The 19004-nt window shown below is 49.7% G+C and overlaps 4 protein-coding genes and 1 non-coding gene across 8 annotated transcripts; 3 read left to right on the top strand and 2 right to left on the bottom strand.

The window, feature by feature from the left end:
* The first annotated feature begins 68 nt into the window (after window positions 1-68).
* Window positions 69-3395, top strand: LBHD1 (LBH domain containing 1). The gene is made up of 2 exons (XM_070783221.1): window positions 69-2389; window positions 2941-3395. Exons 1-2 carry the CDS (start codon window positions 1999-2001, stop codon window positions 3210-3212), a joined length of 663 nt encoding a protein of 220 aa, XP_070639322.1. The 5' UTR covers window positions 69-1998; the 3' UTR covers window positions 3213-3395.
* A 225-nt stretch (window positions 3396-3620) lies between these two features.
* Window positions 3621-14198, bottom strand: CSKMT (citrate synthase lysine methyltransferase). Of its 4 annotated transcripts, none has more exons than XM_019955207.2 (4): window positions 5059-5183; window positions 4696-4777; window positions 4456-4589; window positions 3621-4293 (listed from the first exon to the last, which is right to left on the bottom strand). In XM_019955207.2, the coding sequence occupies exons 3-4, from the start codon at window positions 4520-4522 to the stop codon at window positions 3638-3640; spliced, it is 723 nt and encodes a 240-aa protein (XP_019810766.2). In that variant the 5' UTR covers window positions 4523-4589; window positions 4696-4777; window positions 5059-5183; the 3' UTR covers window positions 3621-3637. The 4 variants fall into 4 exon arrangements, with proteins under 4 accessions (XP_019810766.2, XP_019810764.2, XP_070639319.1 ...); XM_019955205.2 differs by having other exon boundaries at window positions 4708-4777; XM_070783218.1 differs by lacking the exon at window positions 5059-5183 and adding an exon at window positions 13803-14198 and having other exon boundaries at window positions 4456-4777.
* LOC139180818 (small nucleolar RNA SNORA57) lies at window positions 4855-5003 on the bottom strand. Its single transcript, XR_011565068.1, has one exon. It is a non-coding gene; the product is annotated as a small nucleolar RNA SNORA57 (small nucleolar RNA).
* Window positions 5178-9212, top strand: C29H11orf98 (chromosome 29 C11orf98 homolog). The gene is made up of 4 exons (XM_019955208.2): window positions 5178-5276; window positions 5426-5550; window positions 7732-7829; window positions 7912-9212. The coding sequence occupies exons 1-4, from the start codon at window positions 5238-5240 to the stop codon at window positions 8019-8021; spliced, it is 372 nt and encodes a 123-aa protein (XP_019810767.1). The 5' UTR covers window positions 5178-5237; the 3' UTR covers window positions 8022-9212.
* Window positions 14199-14266: 68 nt separating the features above from the next.
* Window positions 14267-18924, top strand: INTS5 (integrator complex subunit 5). Its single transcript, XM_019954777.2, has 2 exons — window positions 14267-14420; window positions 15780-18924. Exons 1-2 carry the CDS (start codon window positions 14341-14343, stop codon window positions 18754-18756), a joined length of 3057 nt encoding a protein of 1018 aa, XP_019810336.2. The 5' UTR covers window positions 14267-14340; the 3' UTR covers window positions 18757-18924.
* The last annotated feature ends 80 nt before the right edge of the window (window positions 18925-19004 follow it).

Raw genomic sequence — 19004 nt, 5'->3', positions numbered from 1 at the left:
CGCCCCACACAAGAGACCATAGAGACGGGCCCGGGCTAGAGAGGACCTAATCGGAGAAATGTTTCGAATCTGAAGCCTCTAGGTCTTAAGACTAGGTTTAGCTGAGAAGGTTGAGCACGTCAAGAGGTGTTGGGACCCAGGGCTGAGGGTGGGACCCCTTGTCATGAAATCCCGAGTAGGATTGCTAACGGGAGAGTGTCTTCATGGTTACTGGGAGTTTGACAATTGCCCGGTTCCGGAATGTCCAGATCAATAGAGGGCTAAGCCTGTGCTCTGTAGTTTCCTAGGATTACTTGTGCTTTATCCAAACTGCAGTATGTAATGACGTCCACGTGTTTATAAACATCAGTCTGTTGACTCCCTTCAATCTCTTCAATCCTAAACACTGAAAAACCAAGTGTACCGGATGGGGAAAATGATATATTAATACATTTTCCTTTTATTTTACTTAGTAAAAGCAAAATTACCCTTCTCTTAGGTAAATAATCTTGGCTTTTTTTTTTTTTTTTAACCATGAAAACCATGGATGTTGTGTAACTTACCGAATTCTAGTTTGGTGAAGAAAACACCTCTTAGTTGTGTGACTCTGGATAAGTCATTTAAGTTCTTTGTTTTACAGTTTCTGCATGGGAAAATGAGGCTAATAACAGTGCATATGGACATGTTAATGGACATGAATTTGAGCAAACTCTGGAAGATAGTGAAGGACAGGGAAGCCAGGCATGTTGCAGTCCATGAGGTCACAAAGGGTCAGCCATGACTTAGTGGTTGACCAACAACATCTCACAATTTTAGGATAATTAAACAATTTATATGACATGCATTTAAAACAGTTCCTGGTATCAACTACAGATTGGCACTTGCCAAGAGCATTTGCCAGTGACTGAACAGCAACAGTCACTGTTGGATGGGTGGATGGCATCACTGATTGGATCAACATGAGTTTGAGCAAGCTTCAGGGAAGCCTGGTGTGCTGCAGTCCATAGGGTCATAGAGTCGGAGGCGACTGAGCTAAATGAACAAAAACAAGAAGGGCATTTGCCATCTGCCTGTGTTGCTGCAACTGCTGACCTCTACACTCCCTAAAGGGAATTCAGGGTGGAGAGTGAGGCACTCTGTGCCCCAGGGAAACTGGTGGAACAGGTCTTTTAACTAGTTAGATATTTTCAGGAACTGATTTCATGATTTCATTTCTTGCATCTCCTCTAGAAAAGCACTAAATCCCTTCATGCTGATGTCAGCTCCTCCTCCTGACTAGCAGAAAACCTTTTATAAAATGAGTGCTTGATTGCACTGAACTCCCCCTTCACGAAAATCTTATATTTTGACTTTCGCCACTGCTTCTTTGGAGCAGTCTTTCAGACCTGTCTGAGGGACTGTCTCCTGGGTTGCAGTCTTCATTTTGCCCCAAATAAAACTTGACTCACAACTCTCACATTGTGCTTTTTTTTTTTTAGTTGACACTATATAAATATTCATTAAATAAGATACCAAGAAATGTGAACTTGGAAGACCCTGTAAGAATCAGGAAATTTCAAACTCATTATTGAAGCTCTTTACTCACAGGGCTTTAATCCAAATGCCCTCCTTAACTCCTACTCCTCCTGCCTTTCTCTGTGTCACCAGAGTGAGTGCGCCTCTCTGGTGGCTCAGACCGTAAAGAATCTGCCTGCAATGTGGAAGATCCCCTGGAGAAGGAAATGGCTACCCACTCCAGTATTCTTGCCTGGAGAATCCCATGGACAGAGAAGCCTGGCAGGCAATACAGTCCGTGGGGTCGAAAAGAGTCTTACACGACTGAGCGCCTAGCACTTCACTTCATCCCACCTCCTGGCATTGGCCCCTCCCCTGGAAGGTCCATAATCTCCTTTCAGCTTCCTCTCCTCAGAAGTGATTAAGGGGCTCGGCTCCAAAGCGATTAAAGGAGCAGTCTGTGGGGTGCACTGGGCAGGGGTGCTCTACTGAGTTCAATTGTCCTGCATTCTAGAATCAGCACCCATGGCCCTTGTGCCGGGGAGCAGTGAGGATGGGCCTTGGTCTAGAGATAGCCCAGGCTCTTCCCAGCGTGCAGACAGTCCTAGACTGACCAACCCGCTTTGGAAGGACAAAGGAGAAATTGACAGGGTTGAAGGTCACCAGGATGTTCAGGTTAGTACTTTCCCACCTTGCGTCCTGCTGTTGGTTCACCCTCCACTTTGGCCCGGTTCCCCTGCTGTGCCTATCCAGGTTATGTGTCCGCAGACCCGCCTCCCCTCCATTGTGGTGGAAGCCTCTGAGGTAAGTGAAGAGAGTGGGGAGCTCCGGTGGCCACACGAGGAGCTGCTGCTGCTGACTGACGATGAGGAAGAGGAGGTCGAGGTGTTCTTCCAGGACCAAAGTGAAGAACCAGGTGAGGGAGGAGGCTCATTCAAATGGGGCTGTTGCGAACTGAATGTTCTAAGCAAAACAAGAGGGACAACTTAGTTGTGTCCCCTGCATTAAACAGCACCCAGTAGGTGCCCAGTAAACATCGTGAAGAGAAATGTAGAGGTGGGAGAGAAAAGTCAAGGTGGCTGAGGGACTTCCTTGACGGTCCAGGTCCAGATCCAGTGGTTGGGACTCTGAGCTTCCACCTCAGGGAGTGGGAGGAAAGGGCTCAGGTTAGATCCCCATCTGTGGAATTAAGATTCCATGTGCCGTGCAGCTTGGCCAAAAAAATGAAAAAAGTTAAGGTGACTGGCAAAGTTGATGAATTTTTTAATTTTTTTTTGGCCACCATGCCACACAGCTTGTGGGAGTTAGGCTCTTCATTTCAATTGCTGTATTATTTTTATAAGCAAAAAGAATTAAACAAATTTACCTCAAAAAAAAAAAAACAAAAACCCAGTCAGGTACCAGGTATATTTTTCTCTGTTCTTTTATTATGTATTTTTCATTGTTAATGGGTTCTTTAACTCCCAGGCTGGACTTGGAGCTCCCTGGACCCTAAGTCTCCTTTAAGAACCTTTAACCCAGAACTCAGCTGGGGGCAGGAACGGGTAGATCAAGATGCCTCCTGGATCCCAGAGGACACAGACTGTCAGGAAGCTCCCAATCCCTGTCCTCTCTGGGACCCACCATCAAGCTCCCATGTCTGCAGAAGCTGCTTTGTGGAATATTCCCATTTCCTGCCTCCCAGGAGCTTTGAGGGTAAGTATCACTTTCTCCCTCAAACATTTTACCTAGGTTTTTGAAGTCCTTCCATCCATCCCTTCAGTCTTCCTCATCTACAAGTGAGAAAAATGGGGCTTAAAGGTTAGACCCCAGGGTCACACCAGTGATAGTCAAGGAATCTGAATTAAGAACTCTCGTCTGTGCTTTTAAGATTTCAACTAGTTGGAGATGGGAAATAACCCACTTGTACGTTTTCTATTTAGCACTCATTTTGTGCCTGGCACTGCTAAATGTTTCACCTGTCAACTGTATGTAATCACATAACTTCAGGTATTATTCCAGCCTTGCAGGTGAGTAAATGGGGCACAGAAATATTCAGTACCAGGTGCACCCATCTAATAAATGTGGAAACCAGCACCCAAATTTTCCAGTCATCTTGCAAAGACAAAAGTTTTCTCCACCTCCTCACCAAACGGAAAACAGTAAGATCAGGTCTAAAACATCTTTAATCAGAGCCTTGAACCACATAAGCAAAGTAGGTGATGCCCCTGAAAGGGCCCAGCTCCTGCACTGTCACAGTCCAGCCCTGGGACCCTTTCTCTAGGCAGGGGAGCCGCACATCAGGATCCTCATCTGAGAACTGAATCAGGGTCCCCTGGGGGCTTAGGACCCTCAGACATTCTGCCAGGAGCTGGTAAGCCCCAGGCAGACCACCCCGGGCAACAGCATCCCAGGTGCCCTTGTCCAGGACTAGCTGAAAGGAGCCTGAGGAAGCCACTGGCTGCAGATTCTGGCCATCAGCCTGCATGAAATGGAGGCTTGACTCAGGGTGTCCAGGGCACAGGGGTGTTTGGCCTTGGCCACCTTCCAGGAGACTGTTCATGTGGGCCACTGCTACGGGAGAGAAGTCCACCCCCAACACGTCCACGGGGTGCGGGCATTTGGTATAGAGGCCTGGACACAAGCTGGAGGTCCCACAGCCCACGTCCAACACCCGGGGTGGACAGGCAGCCCATGATTTCTCCAGCAGCGGCAGCAGGAGCCCCTGGGCTTCTTCGTATCCAAAGAACCAGTCGAAGGTGCGGACGCTGCCCTGACGGGGTTGGGCGTGGAGCTTATCCCAGAGGGAGCGGTCTGCCAGGCAGCTACCAGCCAGGGAACCTGAGGACGAGGGGAGGACACGCATCACCCAGCGCCCGGTTCTTTCAAACTGCTGCAAAATCGGCGCCATGTGCCCTGGGGTTTTCAGCGTCACAATTTCAATGACCAGACTATTGGGTAACGAAGAGCCCAGCTTGCCCTCCCAGTGTCCACCTTCCCTACCCGCCACGGTGCGGCGCGTCCCCGCCGCCAGGCTCGCCAGATGGAGGGTTCGGCGCAAAACAGCCATCCGGAGGTGCCGGCAAGGTCGCCCAGAGAAACTTGTGTGAAAATGTCGCCCGTACTCCGGCTGGGGCCTGAGATCCAAGGGAAGATTTGCAAAATCCGCTGTGCGGAATGACGCATAAAGCTTCCCTAACCCTGCAGCTTCGGAAAAAGAGAATGCGGACACAAACTTAGTACCGTACGAATGACCTTTATTGTTTGCAGCGGGAAGTGGAAGAGGGGATATGGCAGCTCCGGCTCTTGGGGTGGCTCCACAGACCTGAAATCAAAGGAGAAGGTGTGAGTACCCCCGGGAGGAGTCTGCTGAACCTCGGTTCTGCCCTGCTCCTTGGAGCTCTGTGTCCCGGCGCTTGAGGATAGAACCGGCGGACAGCTGGCCGCCGGTACCGAAGACATGACGCCGAGGGGGCCAGAGCCCGTTCTCTCTACCTCCGTACATTACGCGGATCGGGACTGCACGCCCGACCCGCGCCAAGAAAAGGAGGGTCCACAGGCACCGTCCCCACTCCCCAGGAACACCAGCCGGACACCCACACCTACCAGACCACACTCAATCAGTCGCCGCCCTCGAAAAGGCTTATGCGCGAGCCGGGTTCATTTATATAGTGCCAGGGCCCGCCCTCGAGTTGCGATTGGCTAGCACAGAGCTGAGGGCGGGGCGCACACGGACCCTGCGCACAACGGAAACGTGGACCCCGAGCCGGCCTAGCGGCGCAGCTATGGGTGCTCCGAGTGGAAAGATCAACCGGCCGCGAACGGTGACTCTGGGACCCCCGACATGGTTTCCCAAGCGTCCCAGAGCCTTTATTCTCGCCCGAGATGGAGTCTATGGGCCAGTGTCGCCGGGTGCGGGGTCCCAGGTCGCAGGGCGCAGCCGCCCTCTGATTAAGCATCTTCCTCTCCCCAGGAGCTGAAGAAGAAGCTGTTCAAGCGACGACGAGTGTTGAACCGGGAGCGGCGACTGAAGCATCGGGTGGTCGGAGCTGTGATAGACGAAGGACTGATTACGCGGCACCACCTCAAGAAGCGGGCGTGAGTGCCAGACCCTCTCTCCCTGCGTCCTCCCCCATCAACCCTCCTTCCCTCCTTGTCGAGCTCCGGAGTAGCTTAACACCATTTTGCTTTCCTTGTATACTCACACTTACGCAAGGAAAGTTTGTGCCTAAACTTTGTTAGCCTCTCATTATACCTGTAACTTGCAACCTTTTTTTGGTTCTTGGACCCCACTGAGAATCTAAGGAGAACTGTGGCCCCAGCCTCCCCAAGTAACATATATTCACACAGATTTCCTATAAGTAAATTTAAAAGCGTACACATGAGTGTGTGGTGAATCATTCGATGAATTTTCACAAAGGTTCATGTGGGATATTGCATAGAAGTTTCAAGGCCACTTGAGTTCTTGTGGAAGACTTCCCATCCCATTCTTTCACTGACTTGTTTACTATAATATTTACTTTATGAATTGGCATAATAAATATATTTGGTCCCTGTCGGGTTTCTGACAGAGCTAAAGCCATTGGAATTTGCTGAGTGATAAGAGTGCCTTTTATTTCAAAAGGATCCCCTTTTGAGCACACCTAAACTTAAGCTCGGAGAAGGCAATGACACCCCACTCCAGTACTCTTGCCTGGAAAATCCCATGGACTGAGGAGCCTGGTAGGCTGCAGTCCATGGGGTCGCTAAGAGTCCGACACGACTGAGCGACTTCCCTTTCACTTTTCACTTTCATGCATTGGAGAAGGAAATGGCAACCTACTCCAGTGTTCTTGCCTGGAGAATCCCAGGGACAGGGGAGCCTGGTGGGCTGCCGTCTATGGGGTCAGCATAGAGTCGGACACGACTGAAGCGACTTAGCAGCAGCAGCAAACTTAAGCTGGGCTTCCCTGTTGGCTCAGACGGTAAAGAATCCGCCTGCAATGCTGGAGACCTGGGTTTGATCCCTGCATTGGGAAGATCCCCTGGAGGAGGGCAACCCACTCCAATATTCTCGCCTGGAGAATCCCCATGGACAGAGGAGCCTAGCAGGCTGCCATGGGGTTGCAAAGAGTTGGACACAACTGAGCAAAGAACTAAGCACAAATTTATGCTAATAGTGATTTAGGGTGGGGCTGGTCATCCAAAAGAAGACATGATTAGAGGACTGGAAATTTAAGCCCTATGCACTGACCTTTGAGAAGAGGGCAGGTGCTGGAGATTAAGCTCTATAAAACCTCTTGATAGCTTCCTGATTGGTGAACAGGTGGAGGTGCTGAGAAGGTTTAGCTGGAGAAGGCATGGGAACTCTGGTCCCTTCCATACCTTGCCCTATGCCTCTCTTCCATCTGACTGTTCCTGAGTTGTTCAGTTCAGTTCAGCTCAGTCGTGTCCAACTCTTTGCGACCCCATGAATCGCAGCATGCCAGGCCTCCCTGTCCATCACCATCTCTTGAGTTCACTCCAGCTCACATCCATTGAGTCAGTTGGCCATCCATTGGTCATCCAGCCATCTCATCCTCTGTCGTCCCCTTCTCCTCCTGCCCCCAATCCGTCCCAGCATCAGTCTTTTCCAATGAGTCAACTCTTCGCATGAGGTGGCCAAAGTACTGGAGTTTCAGCTTTAGCATCATTCCTTCCAAAGAACACCCAGGGCTGATCTCCTTTAGAATGGACTGGTTGGATCTCCTTGCAGGTTGGATCCTGAGTTGTATTTTGTAGTAAATCAGTAAATGCAAGTATGTTTCCCTGAGTTCTGTGAGCCTTTCTAGCAAATTACTGAGTTTGAGAAGGGGATCATAAGAACCGAATTTATGGCTGGCCAATCAGAAGTCTAGGTGACAACCTGGATTTGTGATTGGTATTTGAAGTGGGGGAAACCCTGTGGAACCAAGCCCTTAACCTGTGGTGTCTGATGCCATCTCCAGGTATATACTGTCCAAATCAAATTTAAATTTGTAGGACGCCCAGTCTGTGTTCACTGCAAATACGGAGAATTACTTGATGTGGGAAAACCTACCATATCTGGTGGCAGAAGTATCAAGGATGAGAGGAGGAAAAGTTTCCACTCGATACTAAATTTTAGCAATTAATGTTACTTTATGTATGTGTTAAGGTTAGTTTTAAGTAAGGTAACAGTTCTTTAACTTAGATCCAAAGACCTTTCCGGTAACCAGAACCACTGTGTGGTCTGTTTTGGTTCAGATTCAACTGGTATTTTTGCTCCTACCAACCCTTTAGGTCCAGTGCACGTGCCAACATTACTCTGTCTGGGAAGAAGCGCAGAAAACTCCTCCAGCAGATCCGACTTGCCCAGAAAGAGAAAGCAGCCATGGAAGGTGAGGCTAGGGCCCAGAAGCTGGGGTGATACAGCCTGGATTCATTCGGGTTCTTTAATGCTTCCTCTTTTCCTTTGTTCAGTGGAAGCCCCTCCCAAGCCAACCAGGACTAGTGACCCACAGCCCAGATCAAAAAAGAAGACAAAAGCCCCCCAGGATGTAGATATGGAGGACCTTGAAGATAAGAGCTAAATCTGAATCTCACACCCTTTCCACCAGAAGATTCTCAAGCTGGAGCCAAAAGGACTCAAAGGTTATTTCAGATGATTTTGGAGAAAGCATTGCTCCTTTTCATTCTCCCCGTATACCCCCCTAATGGCCTACTGACCTGCCCTGGAGGGATGTATTGAGAAAAAGAGAGTAGAAAAGAAAAATTGGAGAGGGAGTCCTAAGCAGTCAACTGCATTTGTAATAAAGCCCCCTCTTTCCCACTGAGATGTGTGTGATTAAATGTGGGAATTGGGATGGGAGAAGGAAAAGGGGCTGTGAGTGTGGAAACAAGACAACTGGAAAACAGGACTCACAGCACTTACTTGAGCAAAGGCAACAAGAAGTTAAGCTCCCTGGTGGCCCTGTCTCCCCAGTGACAAAATTTCTAACAAAACAGGATTATTGTAGAGATGTCAGAGGAGGCAAGGCTCCTGATATCAGCCCTGCCACCTCCACTGTGTGACCAGGGTGGACAAGTGACCGTGATTATCTCTGCTTCCATTGCTGATTATATTTTTAATAAAGTGAACATTATTTTTCCCTTTTTATGCTCAGAAATTCTGTTTGTTGGAAGCCAGGGCTGGGGTGGTTAATTAAAGTGAGAAGCTGAATGTGCAGAGATGTGGTCACTGGGGAAAGAGCAACTCTCTCCTTGCCCTGTTTAATCAGTGCAAGCTTCCTGAAGAAGGGATTTTGAAAATTTCAAACCTTCAGTCAAGTTAAGAGATTAGCACAATGAGCCCTTATGTATGCACTCTACCTCGGTTTACCAGTTTTTAACATTTCTCTCGCTATGCTTGATCTCCCTACCTGCTTGCAAATATGTGTTTGTTCAAGTACATATCACTGTTGTCTTTGCTGACTCATTTGAAAGTCAGTTGCAGGTGAGATTTTATCCCTAAGGCTATGTTTCTATATAGCCAAAACACCTAAGACACTTAACATTAGTGGAATAGCTAAAATTCAGTTTTTCATATTCAAATTTCCTCAGTTGTCCCAACAATATTCCTTATAACTGCTTATTGTTTCCTCAATCCAGAAACCATTAAGAATCACACATACTATTTAACTGTCATGCCCCTTTAGTTTTCAAATGAAAAGAGTACTCCTACCTTGTCTTAGATGACTGGTATTTTTTGAAGAGTCCAGCTCAAATAAAAGAGTATCTCACAATCTGGGTTTGTCTGAGTGTTTCTGTGCATTTCCTCATCATTAGTTGTAGGTTAGGCATTTCTGGGAAGAATTTGATGTAGGATATTGTGCACTTCTCATGGCATATCATCAGGAAGTATGTGTTGACTGAAAAATACACAAGATTGCGGACAGGAGAAGGGGGCAACAGGATGAGATGGTGGGATGGCATCACCAACTCAATGGACATGAATCTGAGCAAAATCTGGGTGATAGTGAAGGACAAGGAAGCCTGGCACGCTGCAGTTCATGAGGTTGGAAAGAGTCGGACGCGACAGCGACAGAACAGCAACAAAAAGTTGAGAATTATGTTTGATTTGGCAGACTTGCAGAGGACTTAAAAGCCCAGAAGACAGCCTCTCAGATGACTGAAGGACTGCTCCCAAGAGGTAAGGGAGGAGCCTAGATAGTTTTTGTGACAAAAATCCGGTAGTCAGGAACTCCCCTGGTGGTCCAGTGGCTAAGACTCTGAGCTGTCAGTGGGGCCCTGGGTTTGATCCCTGGTCAGGGAACTAGATCCCACTTGCCATAACTAAGACCCTGTGCAGCCAAATAAATACAAATATTTTTTAAAAAATCAGACCATCAAAGATTATCATTAATTAGAATTAGACTTCTCAGGACATTCCTGGTGATTCAGCACTTAGGAGTCCACACTTCCAATGCAGTGGATGCAGCTTCCATCTCTGGTCAGGGAACCAAGATTCCCACAAGCCTCAGCCAAAAGAGAAACTTATAGCAAAACACTAGACCTTTCGAGTTAATGAACTTAGTGCTCTTTTGTTTTTTCACTCTTTTGCTATGCACCTTAACTATCTATGGCCAGTATCCTGTTCTTTTCCTTCCTGAATTCCCTCGGGGTTCACCTCTGGGGATGGCTGCAGAGGTTGTCCTCGTTTGATGGCCAGAGACCCTTACAGGTGACTATAGTGGCTGACTGGTTGATGGTCACAAGATTTTTTTTCTGATAGGCAACATTTTTTGTTCACATGTAATGTCAATTTGTCTCATTGGTGCTTCTAAGTGTTAAGTGGGTATCTGTTAGATTTCTCCACTGTTAAAGTATTCTTTTCCTTTATAATTAATAAGCAATCCATGGGGGCTTCCCTGGTGATCCAGTGGCTAAGATTCTGAGCTCCCAATGCAGGGGGCCTGAGTTCAATCCTTGGTCAGGGAACTAGATCCCATATGCTGCAACTGAAGCACAACTAAGACCTGGCACAGCCAAATAAATGAATTAATAAGCATTGTTTTAAAAAAGCAGTCTATGAGTGATACTTTGAGACTATATGATTTTCCTATTCCCAATGACATCGCAACAATGGTTTTAGTATCCATGCATCTGTGGTACTCATTTGATATACTCTGTAAAGGAAACCCCTACTCTCTTTTTTTAAAAAAAATATCATTTAGGTTGTTTTTCAATGTTTTAATCATGTTACTATCAATTTTTCATGCTCAAAATCATACCAAACTGACCAGCCAGCCTCTTTAAGGAGCTTCCTGTGGCTTCCCTTGTGGCTCAGCTGGTAAAGAATCCTCCTGCAATGAGGGAGACTTGGGTTTGATCCCTGGATTGGGAAGATCCTCTGGAGAAGGGAAAGACTACCCACTCCAGTATTCTGACCTAGAGGATTCCATGTATAGTCCATGGGGTCGCAAAGAATCGAACACGACTGAGCAACTTTCACTTGCACTTTGTGTCCTTTGGGCTTTCCAGGTGGCTCAGTGGTAAAGAACCTGCCTGCCAACGCAGGAGACTCAGAAGATGTGGGTTCCATCCTTGGGTTGGGAAGATCCCCTGGAGGAAATGGCAACCCACTCCAGTGTTCTTGCCTGGAGAGTCCTATAGACACAGGAGTCTGGTAGGGTTGCAAAGAGTCAGACATGGCTGAGCTACAGAGCATGCATGGATGCTGTGTCCTTTTGATACACCATCAGTATTTGAGCACTTTCTTGCTGTTGGGCACAATATGTTCCAGGCTCACCTGCTTCTCCTGGTCTAAAACTTGGTATCAGCCATTTTCCCAGGGAAACAGTATTATGTCCAGTTTTGAATACAGAAAGGAAAAAGTGCTAGTGTGAAACTGAACTGTATTCAAGTGAAGTAGAGGGGAGAAGCTGAGGGGAGAAGGAAATGCAATTTCAACATCTTGGTATCCCCATTACCCTGAATAATTTTCTTCTGCCCCTATGCCTAAGGTGGGAAGGAGCTTGCTGAGCTCAAAGTAGAGTTTCTGTATCTGGTATTGTGCTAAGCTCTTAATACAAATAATCTGCAGTGATCTCTGCAAAAAGCTTGTGAGAAACATACCCATTTTACAGATAAGGAAAGGGGCTCCAAAACAGCTGAGTCACTTGCTCACGGTAACATTGCCATTAAATAGCAGACAGGAATCCAGATCTAACTCCAAAACAAGCACCCTTAGATTATGAAATCTTTAGGGGCAAGAACCACATAATAGTCTCATAGCTGGAAGAACTCCCCTGGTTCAAAAGTCACTTCTCACAGATCAAAAGTTGAGGCTGAGAGAAGGAAAGTATTGGGTCCAAGCCTGAAGCAGAGCTGGAAGCAGAAACTGTCTCATATTTACTCTCCTAGAACACATATTTTATGAATGCTTGAACTTCTAAAATCTAAGAACAAATATAGAACCACCAGAATTAATCATTTAGCTTTTAAAACACAGTCACAGGGCTTCCCTGGTGGCTCAGAGATAAAGAATCTGCCTGTCATTGCAAGGGACATAGGTTCGATCCCTAGTCCGGGAAGATCCCATATGTCAAGGAGAAACTAGGCCCATGCCCCACAACTATGGAACCTGTGCTCTAGAGCCCAGGAGCTGCAACTACTGAAGCCCGAATGTCCTAGAGCCTGTGTTCCACAACAAGAGAAGCCGCTGCAATGAGAAGACCCTGCACTGTGGAGCCCAAGATCTGCTATTACGGTAGCCCCTGCTTGCCAAAACTGGAGAAAAGTTTGCGCAGCAGTGAAGACCCAGCACAGCCATAAGTAAATAAAATCTTTTTAAAACCCTATTTTAAAACACTGTCACTTCAAAGATACCTTTAGGACCTACCATCTGCTGATCTTCTAACTCACACTTCCATTGAGAACAGTAAGCTGTCTGGTTAATAAATGCCTCAGAACCTACTTTCCCTTTCTTTCATCTAAGCAACTATTAGGAACCTACTTAAAAAAAGACAACAAAAAAACCCCCAAACCTACCAAGTGCCAAGCAGACACCATTGTATGTGATGATGGTGAAGCCTTTAACAAAAGCGGGAACTACCTGTTGCCGAACACTTATCTTCTAGAGTTCATTGAAGAAAGAAAATAAAAACAGCAATTGCATGTATAACGTTTACCTACCATTGCAGACACCAAGTGTTATACAGTAATACTATTTCCTGGTTTCAATTTTCACAACAAGCCCCTGGAGTAAGTGTACTATTAATCATCGTAATTTCCGGAAAAGGAAGCAGGTACAGAAGGCAATGGCACCCCACCCCAGTACTCTTGCCTGGAAAATCCCATGGATGGAGGAGCCTGGTAGGCTGCAGTCCATGGGGTCGCTAAGAGTCGGACACGACTGAGCGACTTCACTTTCACTTTTCACTTTCATTCACTGGAGAAGGAAATGGCAACCCACTCCAGTGTTCTTGCCTGGAGAATCCCAGGGACGGGGGAGCCTGGTGGGCTGCCGTCTATGGGGTCGCACAGAGTCGGACACGACTGAAGCGACTTAGCAGCAGCAGCATAGACAGCTTAACTGAAGCACACAGTCCGTTAGCGGAATAGCTGGAATTTGATCTCGATAGACGGGTTGGAGAAGGCTCTCTTGATAAGGAGTATTAGGTCCTTAGAAAGTTATCAAACTCTCTGCTGCAGGTGGGAGAAGGTTCCTCCTCTGGGAGACTGGGGAGCCTGAGAAGGCTTGTGGTGACAATTTAGAGCTGGGAGGACACCTTCAGCGTGGCCAGCTCAATTTATTTCAGGCTTCCTCCCCTTCATCTCTTTTCTTGTCTTCTCTTCATCTTCTTTTAGGGGTTTTCTCTCTTTACGCTTCTCCTCCTTCCTCTTTCCTTTAACTGCTTTTTCACCTTGTCTCTGGTTACTGATTAAAAGGTTTCCTAGAGCTTCCTTTTTTTTTTTTAACCTCGAGAGTTGAACATTTTGTATTTTTGGCTTAATTAGGAAAATTAATGAAATCCAATTAAATGGTCTCAGATAGCTTTAGAGAAGTGAAGTCGCTCAGTCATGTCCGACTTTTTGTGACCCCATGGACTGTAGCCTACCAGGCTCCATCCATGAGATTTTCCAGGCAAGAATACTGGAGTGAGTTGCCATTTCCTTCTCCAGAGGATCTTCCTGACCCAGGGATCAAACCCGGGTCTCCCACATTGCAGGCAGACACTTTACCGTCTGAGTCACCAGAGAAGCCCTTCAGATAGCTTTCAGTTCAGTTCAGTTCAGTCGCTCAGTAGTGTCCGACTCTTTGCGACCCCATGAATCGCAGCACGCCAGGCCTCCCTGTCCATCACCATCTCCCGGAGTTCACTCAAACTCACGTCCATCGAGTCGGTGATGCCATCCAGCCATCTCATCCTCTGTCGTCCCCTTCTCCTCCTGCCCCCAATCCCTCCCAGGATCAGGGTCTTTTCCAATGAGTCAACTCTTCGCATGAGGTGGCCAAAGTATTGGAGTTTCAGCTTTAGCATCAGTCCTTCCAATGAACACCCAGGACTGATCTCCTTTAGAATGGACTGGTTGGATCTCCTGGCAGTCCAAGGGACTCTCAAGAGTCTTCTCCAACACCACAGTTCAAAAGCATCAATTCTTCGGCGCTCAGCTGTGTCAAAGACCCTTGCGAGGCGCGGGAGGGTGGAGAAAGGTTGCGTAGAAGGTGGGTCGACTTCCCGCTGTTATCGACGCAGCCTCTAACTGGGACGCCGACTCAAAGCGGAACCAATGTGTGAGGGTCACGAACAGCGCCGGATGGGTTTTCTTGAGAAGCCTTTTCGCTGGTTCCTTTCGGGTTTCCAGTCAGCGCGCATGCGCTCCCTGCGCTCCGCCGCTCCCGCCTCAGGCTCGGTCTAGGGCTCCGGGATGTCTGCGTTGTGCGACCCTCCCGGGGCCCCAGGGCCTCCCGGGCCTGCCCCGGTCACTCACGGTCCCGCGCCGCTCAGGTAGTCAGAGCCCCTGGCATCTTTCCCTCCCACGCGGTCCCGCGCCGATCCCCAGCTTTCTCGGCAGAAACCCGGATCCTACCTCGAGAACTCGCGTCGGGGTTCTCAGAGATTCCTGGTCCGGTCTTCCCCGAACTCAGGGACTGACTCACCAAAACTCTGGGCTCCAGTGCCCGCACTCCCAAGGTCTCGGTACTGCCTCCCTCTAAAGCCCAGTGTATAGTTACCCCCTATCCTCGCCTTGCTTTTCCAAGAGTTGGGAGTATCAATTCTTGGGAACCCGGGTGCCCTGTCCTTTTTAGACCCGAGCTAACGCAGAGTCCCCTGACTTCATGGGGACTCCCTGAGCACCCAGGCCCCCAGAATCCCACAGAATGCTTTCTAGCCTTTCCCTCGCCTTCCAACGGAGACACTCCCCTCACCGTTGAGTGGTTTTGGTTTTTGTTTTGGAGGAACCAGAGAGGAATGGCACAGTCAGAGCTTACCAGTCTCTAGAGGATGCTGTCTTCTTTGGCAGAAAACTCACAAAGAGGAAGGGAATTTTGTCTCTTCCCATGATACTGCCTCCTGAACCTCTTAGGACTGAACCCATATGTTTTAGGGTGGGAAGGGCTGGAAGGCATTACCTTGTCTCTGCCCTGGGCACCTTGGTTCCTGGGGCATATTGAGGGTACTGGGACGGTAGTGGTTGTTGATGTGGTGGAGTCCAAGTGGTGGGTGGTTAGGGTGCTTGCAGAATATGGAAAGAAGTTTGGGGAGGAAGAGCCCTTAATGAAGGGCAAATTTGGGCTTAGAATTTTCTTTCCATTAAGGGCAAAATCCAGGGTACTTGAGTTGTATGGAGGGGGGAGTGCTGTAAAGCTGAAAAGGTGTGTTTAAGGCAGATGTTATAGGAACACAAAATATACTTACTCAATTCAACGAATTATTATTTCCCATATTCCAGGGGCTCCAGGAGAAGGGGATTCAGTGTTGAAGAGCAGAGAACTGTTAACTACCCTCTTGGAGTTTAGAGTCTGATTATTTAACCTTGGTTTCCTTCTCTGTAAAATGGGATCATAATGGTACCTACCTTACTGGGTTGTTACCTGTATTGAAATAATACACGTAAAGTACTTAAAAGAGAACTTGATCTATTCCAGGAGTTACCTAATACTGATTCTGTTGTTATTAAAAGAAAAACAGCTTGCATTTATTAATTAGTGTGAACTAGATATGGTGCTTCCATACTTTGTGAACATTATGAGGGAGGTTCAGTTATCCCTATTTTACATAGAAAAATACTGAAGCTCACAGAGGGAATGTAACTTGTTCTACATCTTCCAACACTCTCACTCTGCTTTTTTTGCTTCCTTACAGTGCTCAGGAGCTGTCCCAGGAAATTAAGGCTTTTCTGACTGGTGTAGACCCTGTTCTGGGCCACCAGCTCTCTGCTAGGGAGCACGCTCGCTGTGGCCTTCTCCTGCTCCGCTCTTTGCCACCTGCTCGGGCTGCCGTGCTTGACCACTTGCGAGGTGTCTTCGATGAGAGTGTCCGGGCCCACCTGGCTACCCTGGATGAAAGCCCCGTGGCTGGCCCACCTCACCTCCGTCCACCCCCACCTTCCCATGTCCCTGCTGGGGGTCCTGGTCTAGAGGATGTGGTGCAGGAAGTGCAGCAGGTGCTGTCTGAGTTCATCCGGGCCAACCCGAAGGCCTGGGCACCTGTGATTAGTGCATGGTCCATTGACCTCATGGGGCAGCTGAGCAGCACTTACTCGGGCCAGCACCAGCGTGTGCCCCATGCCACTGGGTCTCTCAATGAATTGCTGCAGCTGTGGATGGGCTGTCGGGCCACACGCACATTGATGGACATCTATGTTCAGTGCCTCTCGGCTCTCATTGGCAGTTGCCCAGATGCCTGTGTGGATGCCTTGCTGGATACCTCCGTCCAGCATTCCCCACACTTCGACTGGGTTGTGGCACATATTGGCTCCTCTTTTCCCGGCACCATCATCTCTCGAGTTCTCTCCTGTGGCCTTAAGGACTTCTGCGTTCATGGTGGGGCTGGAAGTGGAGCTGGTGGCAGTGGTGGAGGCTCCTCTCAAACTCCCTCTGCAGACCCCTTCCCTGGATCTCCTGCCGTCCCTGGGGAGAAACGGGTGCCCAAGATTGCCTCAGTTGTAGGCATCCTAGGGCACCTGGCCTCCAGGCATGGAGACAGCATCCGACGAGAGCTCCTCCGAATGTTCCACGATAGTCTGGCAGGGGGCACTGGTGGCCGGAGTGGGGACCCCTCCCTTCAGGCCACAGTTCCCTTCCTCCTGCAGCTAGCAGTCATGTCACCAGCTTTGCTGGGCACAGTCTCTGGAGAACTGGTAGACTGCCTTAAGCCCCCAGCCGTGCTGAGTCAACTGCAGCAACACTTGCAGGGATTTCCCCGAGAGGAGTTGGACAACATGCTGAACCTGGCTGTGCACCTGGTGAGCCAGGCCTCTGGGGCAGGTGCCTACCGCCTGTTGCAGTTCCTGGTGGACACAGCCATGCCTGCCTCTGTCATTACCACCCAGGGCCTGGCTGTGCCAGACACTGTACGCGAGGCGTGTGACCGGCTGATCCAGCTGCTGCTGCTGCACCTGCAAAAACTGGTTCATCACTGGGGACCGTCTCTAGGGGAGGGGTTGTTGAGCTCACCCCCACCCCCCCGCCCCGTGCCCTTTCTAGATGCGCTCAGAAACCACGTTGGAGAGCTGTGTGGAGAGACGCTACGTTTGGAACGGAAACGCTTCCTCTGGCAACACCAGCTCCTCGGCCTGCTCTCCGTCTATACCCGGCCTAGCTGTGGACCTGAGGCCTTGGGCCACCTCCTGAGCCGGGCCCGAAGCCCTGAAGAGTTGAGTCTGGCTACTCAGTTATATGCTGGGCTGGTGGTCAGTCTCTCTGGCCTCCTGCCCCTGGCCTTCCGAAGCTGCCTGGCTAGGGTACATGCAGGAACTTTGCAACCTCCCTTCACAGCCCGGTTCCTGCGAAACTTGGCGCTGCTTGTGGGGTGGGAGCAGCAAGGTGGTGAGGGTCCTGCGGCCCTAGGGGCCCGGTTCGGGGAGTCCGCCTCAGCTCATCTGTCTGACCTGGCTCCTCTCTTGCTCCATCCTGAGGAGGAAGTAGCCGAAGCCGCTGCCTCCCTCCTGGCCATTTGTCCCTTCCCCCCAGAAGCCCTGTCCCCTTCCCAACTCTTGGGACTGGTGAGAGCTGGAGTGCATCGCTTCTTTGCTTCTCTGAGGCTGCACGGCCCCCCAGGGGTGGCTTCCGCCTCCCAGCTTCTTTTGCGCCTCTCCCAGACCTGCCCGGCGGGGCTCAAAGCTGTGCTGCAGCTGCTAGTTGAGGGAGCCTTACATCGTGGCAACACAGAACTATTTGGAGGGGAAGTGGATGGGGACAATGAGACTCTCTCCATTGTGACAGCTCCTTTGGCGTCTGCCTCCCTGTTGGACACAAACCGGCGGCACACTGCAGCTGTACCAGGTCCTGGAGGGATTTGGTCTGTGTTCCACGCTGGAGTCATTGGTCGTGGCCTTAAACCACCCAAGTTTGTCCAGTCACGCAATCAGCAAGAAGTTATCTACAACACCCAGAGCCTCCTCAGCCTCCTGGTGCACTGCTGCAGTGCCCCTGGGGGTACTGAATGTGTAGCCTGCTGGGGGGCTTCCACCCTGAGCCCAGAGGCAGCCAAAGCAGTGGCAGTGACTTTGGTGGAGAGTGTGTGTCCTGATGCAGCCGGTGCAGAGCTAGCCTGGCCTCCTGAGGAGCATGCCCGGGCCACTGTGGAGCGGGATCTCCGCATTGGTAGGCGCTTCCGGGAACAGCCTCTGCTCTTTGAGCTGCTAAAGTTGGTAGCAGCTGCTCCCCCAGCCCTGTGCTACTGCTCTGTGCTGCTGCGGGGGCTGCTGGCTGCCCTCTTGGGCCACTGGGAAGCCTCTCGCCACCCTGACACAACCCATTCCCCCTGGCACCTGGAGGCATCCTGCACCTTGGTGGCTGTCATGGCTGAGGGAAGCCTCCTGCCACCAGCCCTGGGGAATATGCACGAGGTATTTAGTCAACTGGCACCTTTTGAAGTGCGTCTGCTGCTGCTCAGTGTCTGGGGCTTTCTCCGGGAGCATGGGCCCTTGCCCCAGAAGTTCATCTTCCAGTCGGAGCGTGGTCGCTTCATCCGGGACTTCTCTAGGGAGGGTGGGGGTGAAGGTGGACCCCATCTGGCTGTGCTGCACAGTGTCCTCCACCGCAACATTGACCGCCTGGGCCTCTTCTCTGGCCGTTTCCAGGCACCTTTACCGTCCACTCTCCGGCAGGGCACATAGCCTTTCCATGCTCCAGAAGCCGAGGGAGGTTGAGCCATGAGAGAGGGGGCCAAGGTGCTGCAGAAAGGTGGGAGGTTTCTCTTCTAAGACCTTGGCTTAAAAGAGCGCTGTCACTTTCTTCCTCCCCACCCTTTTTTCTAAATAAAATTTGCCAAGTTGAGAAAAACAGGGTTCAGTGCTTCTGTCTGATGTTTAGGACCAGCCAAGTCGGACAGCGCCTGGCTCAACAATCCCGCCCCCTCCCTCAA

This window comes from Bos indicus, chromosome 29, assembly GCF_029378745.1.
Source record: "Bos indicus isolate NIAB-ARS_2022 breed Sahiwal x Tharparkar chromosome 29, NIAB-ARS_B.indTharparkar_mat_pri_1.0, whole genome shotgun sequence".
Classification (NCBI taxonomy): Eukaryota; Metazoa; Chordata; class Mammalia; order Artiodactyla; family Bovidae; genus Bos; species Bos indicus.
The sequence above is the reverse complement of the archived record's forward strand: the minus strand, read 5'-3'. Positions and strand labels throughout refer to the sequence as shown.